Source organism: Petaurus breviceps, unplaced genomic scaffold (genome assembly GCF_028583685.1).
Source record: "Petaurus breviceps papuanus isolate PSGF00001 unplaced genomic scaffold, PetGlider_PUasm1.0 189, whole genome shotgun sequence".
Taxonomy (NCBI): Eukaryota; Metazoa; Chordata; class Mammalia; order Diprotodontia; family Petauridae; genus Petaurus; species Petaurus breviceps.
In genome coordinates, this window is record NW_027185809.1 from 36254328 (window position 1) to 36263373 (window position 9046).

Sequence of the window (9046 nt, forward strand, 5' to 3'; positions counted from 1 at the left end):
AGAGACTGCTTCCTACAAGCCAAATAAAACCCATTTGTTTCCTTAATAGTGCTCTAGAACACAACAGCTGAATATAAGAAGAATCACAGTGCTAGAAAGTTAATCAGACTGTTCTAATAAGTCATGTCCTGAAATTCACATAATAAAGTTAGTAGCAAAATTGGGCCTAATCCATACCTGGATTAGCAGTTCGATGGCCTTACTGTTGTATACTATTCTGCCTTGACCTTACATCTAGGGGTGACCAGATACCAAGTGCTTTCCCTTTCTGGCCCCAAAACATTTGATTGCCAATCTAAGCTCCATTTTCAATGATGTTAACAAGTAAAACATTTCTCCCCTCCTCTCTTATTCCATGGAATGGGAGGAATGAGGAATACATGGAGGATTCAGATTTATCATTTGGATTATTTCCATGTCACTAGTTGATCAGGCATCACTAAGCTCTTTGAGAGCAGGAACTACTACATTTTTTGGTTTTTGCATCCAAATTATCACTTGGTATTTGTTGAATTCTTGGTGCTTTGATGAGGGAAATAGGATTTTTCTCTTGTTTTTAAAACCTGTGGATACAGTACCTGGTACTAAACACTTGAAAAAACCCAGACTCTCATGAAAATATTTCTTCCTGTACAAAAACCATAATGCTGGTGGCCAAGGCCTCAAAGTAAGCCAGAGTCTCAGTTTTTAAGAGAAGCTCAAGATTCAGACCTCAAACAATGTTTTTAGGCTTGAATTCCTTAGAAAGTATTATGACATTGTGGTAACCTTGCTGGAGTAGGAGGCATGGAATCAGGTTTAAAGCTTGGGAGGGACCGTAGAGGCCACACAATCCAAACACACTGGACAGAGTATGTCACTCAACAAAGGTCACAGGGGTAGTATACTGTGGCAGAGCTATAATCTGAATACAAATCCTTTAACTCCAAAGTCAATGGGTTTGCCATGTAGTTCTGTGACCCTGGACAAATGGTCTCTCTTTAGCTTCTATTTCTTTGGCTGCAAAATAAGGACAGTAGCTCTTGCATTATGTGTTTTACTGGATTATTATTGGTAGGATTGGATGGGGAAATTGATGGTTAAAGAGCTCTGGGACCATAAAATGGATTTTAGGGACAGCCAGGTGATACACTGGATAGAGCACTGGGCCTGAAGTCTGAAAGAGTCATCTTCCTGAGTTCAAATGTGACTTCAGACATTTATTAGCTGTGTGACCCTGGGTAAGTCATGTAACCCTGTTTGCTTCAGTTTCCACATCTATAAAATGAGCTGGAGAAGGAAATGGCAAACCACTCTGGTCTCTCTGCCAACAAAACCCCAAATGTGGTCAACAAAGAATTAGACAAGACCGAAATGACTGAACAACAACAACCATAAAATGATGCAGAAAGGTAAGCTATTATTGGGAACTATCCAAGATCTTTGCTTTGGATGTAGAGACTGGTCCTTGTAGTGAAACAGTATCTCCAGGGCATTTGGAGTATCATTATTGGTATCTCCCACACCAACAACTTCTTGAAGAAAAGTTACAAATGAGCTCTTTAAAGAAGAGCTGTGGACACAAATCCTGAATCCTAGCCACACCATCTTCCAAGTAGATGCCACTAATAAGCAAAAGATTATTCTTAAGCACTATAGGTACTCTGGAAGGCTAACCACTTGCATCCAAAAAGATACTAAGCAGAAATGCTATATCTATGTCTACTATTAATATCCATCCAATCCCAATGCCATTTCTTTTTCTTTCTCCTCAGAAGTTAAAAGAAACCACTCTATGCCCTACATCAGAATTGTAATTCTGAAATGAATCGCAAATCCTAAACAGTTACTTCAATATTTTTGAAAATCCAGTTAAAATCGAGGAATCAATGGAAGTAGCTACATCCTCTTTGGGGGTTGAGGGGGTAAAGGAGAGAAGGGTCTGAAAAAAAGTGTTTTTTTTTTTTGTATTTGGGAGATGGAAACAATCCAATTAAAATCAGCTTCTAGGAGAAAGAAGGTATCCATCCTTGTCTAATATAGAACCAAGTTGGACAGTATTTACTGAACCAGGCTTTCTGAAACAAAAGGTTTTCTCAAAAGATCAAGGGAAGAAGGTACTGTAACAGCTTTGGGAGAAATTAACCTGGGTAACTAGTGCAGACAGCCATTGCTGAACGAGTGATTTTCAACAATCAATAGTTTTTAGAACTGCAAGGGACCTTAGCAGTCAACTACACAAATAATGCTCCCATTTTACAAATGAGACGAACTCAGATTAGGTGTCTTGCCTAGGGTCATAGTGTCAGCAATCTTAGACATTTGTTTTAATTGATAGAGGGTGAGGATGTCTATTTGGTGAAAGGTGGGATTAATAAATAAGGGAAATCTTTGCTACGATGTGGTTGGGGGTGGTGGTGATGGCGATGGAGTAATAAAATGGATCTGATTTCACAGCCCCCTTCTCTGGGTGTTAGCTTGAAATCAGGGCTTTCTTGGCAGTGCCCACCTCCCCCCCCCCCTTTTTCCAGGTTCTTTAATACCCCATTCCTATTTCACCACAAGCACAGGAGCTGTTCCTACTTGGGAGCACATGTGTGTCTATTATCTTTTCTTGTCTTGGATAATCACTTCAAATTCCTACCCATCTCCATACCCATCATGGTTCTCAATACTCAGGGTTCAGTTTCTTTTGCCAATGATTTGACATGGTAGCAATTTAATGTGTCCCATTTCACAGATTAAATTTAGTTTGGTCTATGGACAAATCACTTATTCAGTTTCTTCTCCAAATCACTTATTCTTTCAGCGCTCCCAGTCAAATCTAAGATTTATTAGTTACTTATTTTTCCATGCTAGAAATTCTCTGAATTGATGAAATAACACATCACCCAAAAAATCAGAACTTGGCATAGTGGAAATTAACAGTGTTTCAATTTACAAGGGGATAGTGCTGCAAACTGATTGTCACAAGAGGTACCGCTTCCAATCTAAGATGTGTTTATTGTTAATGTTGCCAGGCTCATGATACAAAAAGAACAAAACTATCCTGTGCAATGGTGCACAAATATAGATTGGAGAGTAGGCAAAACTCCAGGGGGCGGCCCTTGATAATTGAAGAATACACATCCCTTTATTATTACTTCCCAACTTATCCACTTGTTCCCTTCTCCCAGCACTAATACTGAAGTAGCTCAGGAGATCTCACTGATATGCTCTCTGGGGATACGCACCACAACCAATCCATGCCCACCGTGTGCAACCCTTAACAAGTCTTCCCATAAATTCACCTTGGGAGGTCCACCCAACATGTGCGGTCATTTAAATTCTCTTGACATCTTGGTACATGAGTCATTATGATTCACTCTCATCACACAGCTATCATATCTTTTTCTATCATACATTTCTTCGATGGTAGTCTTTAGCCCACTTCACCTTCACATGCCCTTGTTTGGCATGTGAAGTATTGGCAGTCTATTCAAGAGCCCATTGTGTGCCTCTGCCTGGCCCTTCAGGTGATCCTCAACCCCGATTCCTCAGAGACCCTACTGTTTCATTGCTCCTGTCTGTACAATTTCCCCAAGTATCAACAAACGTTGTAAAGAGGAAAGAATGCTAGCGCTGGAGTCAGGAACCCAGAGTTCTATCTATAGCTAGGTCATGTTTCTATCCTATTCACCCAATGACAAGGCAAACCATGTTTCCTTTCTGGACTTTGGTTTTCTCACCTGTGTGATGAGGGATGATTTTCAAGATCTCTTCCTATCATGCTGTTGTCATTTGTCCTATAAAAGAGAGCAGGGAAGATCTTGCAGCCCATAAAGGGTCTTAGTTGGGGCAGCTAGGTAGTGCTTTGGATAGAATATAGGATCTGGAATCTTGAGTTCAAATTTGAATTCAAATAGTTACTAGCTGTGGGACAATGAGCAAGTCACTTAATCTCTCTTTGCCTCAGTTTCCTCATTTGTAAAATGGGCATAAAAATAGCACCAGGGTTGTTGTTATAAAATGAGATAATAATTGTAAAGTGCTTCATACAGTGCAAGGCACAAAGTAAGTGTTATATTAAATGTTAGCTATTACTAGTGGGCCCTTCTCGAACAGGAGGATCTGTGAAGTGGGGGCAGCCACCCCCCATACAAACTGGAGTACATTCTTTGGCCTCTGAAACAGTCCTCTACAAATGTGCTTTGGATACTGGGGCCAGGCTCAAAATTAAGTAGCCAGATGAACTGTAAATTTTCAAATGGAAAAAAAAAAAAGGAGACAGATAAAAGAGACATGCCACAGCGGCACTGGTTCCCATTATCAGTCAGAGATGATAGAGAGTTCTCATAGGAGCTTCTGGAAGAGCTGAGAAGCAATCCAAACATATGTGGACTGGCACTTTGGAGGTCATATTACAGGGCCGGTGGAAGCCCTGACAGCCTACATTCCTTCCTCTCACCCCAGCCTAAGTTGCAGCAGGTGTAGGGGCAGCTGAGAAGACTGAGGGTACTCCAGGCAAGTACTATTGCTGTCCTGGGTGAGCACTCTCTAGTATAGCAAAGTAAATCAATTTGCATCATTCAAATGCACATGAGTATGGAAAGATACAAGTAACTTTTTGAGTGTTAGTCCAGATTTTGATGAAATTGCTAAATGCATGGTGATCTGGTGTCCCCCTCCCCCTGCTTCCCAGGTCTGTCTGTTAAAGTGCAAAAAGGGTTTCAGGAGCCAAAGAGTCAGTTGCCTTTGGATTGTCCTGCCCTGCTCACATCTCCCTGTTAGATGAATCCCTAGCCCTCATATGAAACCCTTAATGAGGAGAGCTTTCTTTCAGTGCCCTCCTGAGAACCTTACAGGGCAGGCCATAGGCTGTTCAAATCCATTTCAACCACCCCTGGATTCCTCCCACTGCTCCCTGCTTTACCAGGCAGTGGTTTCAAATAAAGTGCTTTATTGTTGAAGATCCAAAAAGATCCCATTTGCAGCTCATTGAGTCTCCTTTACCCTCTTTCCTACCTTCCAAAGAACTTGGTAACAAGTGACAGCTGGGACTAAATCAAGTTAATTCCTCACAGATAGAAGCTGCAAGATACTGCAATCCAGGATGGAAAAGAAGGGCACCACAGAGCTGGAGTAAGCCAATAGGAAGTGAGGGGCTCTTAGGTCTGGGGAGGGGAATAGGTATGGAGCAGAGATGTGTGTACCATTCTAAGTCAACTATAGCTCTGACCCCACCCTTCTTCAATCCTGCCCTGTTCCGACATCCAATTACATCCTCACTCAGGCTTTTACATTCCCAAGGTGGGAGTGGGACCGGGAGCAAAATATCCATAGGATAGAGAGCAAGGGTTGGGATCAGCATGAATCTTCTTTTCCCTGGTTGGGTACCATTCCCCTATCCCTAATCCAATCAACCCAGTTCTTATCACCTTACCTCCTCCCAACACATTGAGGTATACCTGCTTTAGACCTTAATGCCTTTGTGGGATTGCTTTGATGCAGACTAAGGAAATATTGACACAAATGGACCAATCTCTCTCAAGCACTCTGTGGGCTGAAGATGCCTGGCCTTTTGCATTACTCTCCCTGTCTAGCTGCCCACAAAACATTACCCCCAAACACCAGAAGTAAATGTCTAATCTATTATCTTATTGGGGAAAATAGGAAGGTGGTGGCACTGAGGTACTCAGCCAGACTCTTGGGGGAGGGTTGGGGAGAGTGTTGTGCCCTATTACAAATGAGTTTGTGCCCTATTACAGAGCTGGTTGAAGCCAAAGTAACTGTCCCAGAGATACTTGGCAGTGGTAATAATGTTCACCCACCCTATTTGCTCAGACCCCTCAGAAAGGAGATAGGGAAGACATGGGGTTGGACAGATCTGAGTGACTGGATCCTACTACCATTTGTTCTCAACTGACCCTCAATCATTGCCCAGATCCTCAGAGTCATTGGAGATGAAGGTACTTATCTCTAGTTCAACTGAGCCACTCCTAAGAGCCATTAAGCAAGTCTTAAGCTTCTAACCCTTCTCCCCAAGAAAGTGGAGTCTGGCTGGATGGCTATGTGAAAACTTGTGTCCAAACTGATAAGATGAGGACACAGGAACTTGGGATTGAGAGGAAAACAGGTCTCCTTGCAGTAGGGCAAGACAGAGAGGTTGGGGGATGGGAGAGCTGAATCCACAGGGCTATTAAGGGCTTTTTGAATGACACAACCCTCTTTTTACCACTCAGAACCCAAGGATGTGCTGATCTAACACCAACCTTTCACTCATTCTGTCTCTGTGTCTTTTTTTGTCTGTCTGTCTCACATACACACATACCCACACTTCCTTCACCTAGCATATTCCAAACAAGAAAATGACAGGTGAAGCCAATTACCTGAGAAGTCCCTTTCAGGGAGGCTTCTCACTCCACTAAACTAGGAGAAAACATGCAAGGGTCAGAGATGCCCAGGAAAACCCTTCCCCATTTAGCAGCTTGGCATAGATACCCCAGTTGTGAGGTGTTCTTACCCTACCCTTTTCCAGATATTCCTAGGGAGCAGCCAACAGGAGCCCATTACCTCTGGCCCAGCCACCAGAGACAAAGCCAAGCCTCCATCCATCCTCCATGTTTTGAGCCTCCCTGACCCTTTGGTTAATATTCTTTGGCCTCCTGCAACTGGGCCAAGTACTCATCCTCAGGTGGGTTGTCAGCACAGGCCCGCCCATTGTTTGGGGGTCGTGCTGCATGGTAGCGGCTCCAGTCACCTTTGCATAGGATCCAAGGTAGCGTGTCCACCTTGAAGTGCAGCTCTGGGGAGAAGTCAGTACTGATGAGGTCAGGTGCGCCAGCCCCCTTCCCACGAGTCAGCAGCCGGCTGCCCTCATCATAACAGCAGTGCTGGGCAGCCAGCGTGGTACTGTCCAAAGAGAGGAGGGAGCGCAGGCAGAAGCGAGCAGTTGGCTGATAGACATCCAGGCGTTCCTTGGGGCCACTCGCATCCCTCCAGCGAAAGCTTCTGCCTTGCTGCTCATCAGGAAGGCTCACAGCACTGTACACAGCCTCCAGAGGATAGGCACATGGGCAGCTGGGCAGATCTGTCAGCACCTTACTCATGTATTTTGCCAGGAAGTCACTCTTGCAGTTTAGCCACTTCTCACAGCTGTCTACCTCTGGGCGGGGGAAAGGAAGGAATCCATTTTGACTACTTAGCACAGTGCCTTATACATATTTGGTGTCCAAGAAATATTGATTGAAAAAATGAATGAATGAGTGGGATGCAACCATTCCCTTCTTATTCTCCTCAAAGCATCCAGTAGTCATCATGAACTTGGCAATGAGAGCATACCCTTGTAAAAGCCTTAAAGGTCTTTTCCCCTAAACTGCTGTCAGGGTGACTCTGGGAATAGGAATCAGAGCAAGAGGCCAGTTTGGCAAAGTCCAGTAGGAAACACTCCTTTCTCCTTACCCAGCTCCTCCAACTCTTACTCGGGAGGAAGGGGTTCAAGCAAACCTACTGTAGCTACAGCTGGGGAGAGACTGCCTTTCTTTCTCAGGACCACCATGGCAATGTGGTCCTTTCAGGGAACCTCAGAATTCCAGAGATGTCAGAGACCTCCAGAGGCTATCTAGTCCAGTTCATTTTACCTGGAGCATGTGCTGCCCCATTCTATCATCCCAGTCAAGCAGCCCATGCCTGAACACCTCCAACATCAGGGGGCACATTAATTTGCAGGTATGACCCATTTCATTTAGGAGCAGCTCTAATTATTAGGAAGGGAGACCACATTTGGTGCCTGAGCTAGGAGTTTCTTATACACCATCTTGGACATACACCTTAGGGAGCATCCCTAAAAAGGGGTATTCTGGGAGAGAAGAAGGTGCCATATCCCACATAGCCAGTTGTTAAAAGAGCTAAGGTTCTGTCTTATTTTGGCCACTCTTTAGTTTTGTGATACAGTTAAAATCTCTGGGGCTTAGTTTCCTAATTTGCCAAATGGAACCTTGCCCTGTTGACCTCCCCACTGAATTGTCATGAAGACTAAATAGATCAGAGGATCCCAGAGCTGGGGCTAGGAGAGACCTCAGAGGCCATCTAATGCAACCCTCTCATTTTACAGATAAGGAAACTGAGGCCCAGGGAAATTAAATAACACATAGGTAGCAAGCATCAGTGGCAGATTTTGAATCCAAATTCTTGAAAAGTTGTAGTTCATCCTTCATTTTCTTTTTGAGGGCAATTGGGGTTAAGTGACTTGCCCAAGGTCACACAACTAGTTTTTGTGTTAAGTGTCTGAGGCCAGATTTGAACCCAGGTCCTCCTGACTCAAGGACCAGTGCTCTATTCACTGCACCACCTAGCCGCCCCTTCATCCTTCCTTCTCTCAAAGAGGACTAATGACATCAGCTGGACATTGTTTTTACTTGCAAGTGAACTGGATTTAAGTGAGGCAGGGCTGCGCAAAGTCATCAGCCTCACTCTCTCCTCCTCCAGGGTTGTCAGAGTCCAGTGACAAAACATAAGTCAAGACAACTGGTGTTAGTCCTGGATACAGTAGGAGACTTTGACCTTTCTAAGCTAAGGTCTTTCCCAGGTCTCAGTTTGCCTAAGGCAATGCCCATTTGTAAGGGTTATGGGATTTAAAGATCTTCCATGCCCCGTTGGACTTGCTGACGTAGCAGGAAGGGGCGGAGCAAGAGGAAGCGGAAGCCAAGCTAGCCTTCCTTCGGTGGCTGGCGGTGGTGGTGACGGCGGCAGCAGCAGAGGCAGTGGCAGCGCGAAACCCTTTTTGAGTTAGAACTGCTGAGGACTTTCTGCTAAGGACTCCTGCTGAGGACTGCCAGGGGCCGGAGCTGCTGGGAGCGCTCTTCCAGGACGCTGGGTGGTTGCTGTGAGTGGGGAGAGGAGGACCTTTGCCTGAGGTAGCCTGTTCTGTTTTAAAGGCTTGAAAATGTGGGTGCTTTCTACTTTATCTACCTGTGCCAATGTCATAACTACTCTGATGGCTTTCACTTTCTGGTTTTGGGACTCAGTCTTTTGGTATCTTAATAAATTTTCTAGTTTATTTCCTCATATGGCAAACATGACGTATTTT

At 44.3% G+C, this 9046-nt stretch overlaps 1 protein-coding gene across 4 annotated transcripts in view; it reads right to left on the reverse strand.

Moving 5' to 3' along the window:
• Positions 1 to 2791: 2791 nt before the first annotated feature.
• Positions 2792 to 9046, reverse strand: part of ISM2 (isthmin 2) — a 41856-nt gene continuing 35601 nt past the window's right edge. For all 4 annotated transcript variants that reach the window (XM_069092308.1, XM_069092309.1, XM_069092310.1 and 1 more), the window contains one exon: positions 2792 to 7123. In XM_069092308.1, coding sequence (XP_068948409.1) covers positions 6606 to 7123 — 518 coding nt within the window. In that variant the 3' untranslated portion in view covers positions 2792 to 6605. The remainder of the gene's footprint in view (positions 7124 to 9046) is intronic.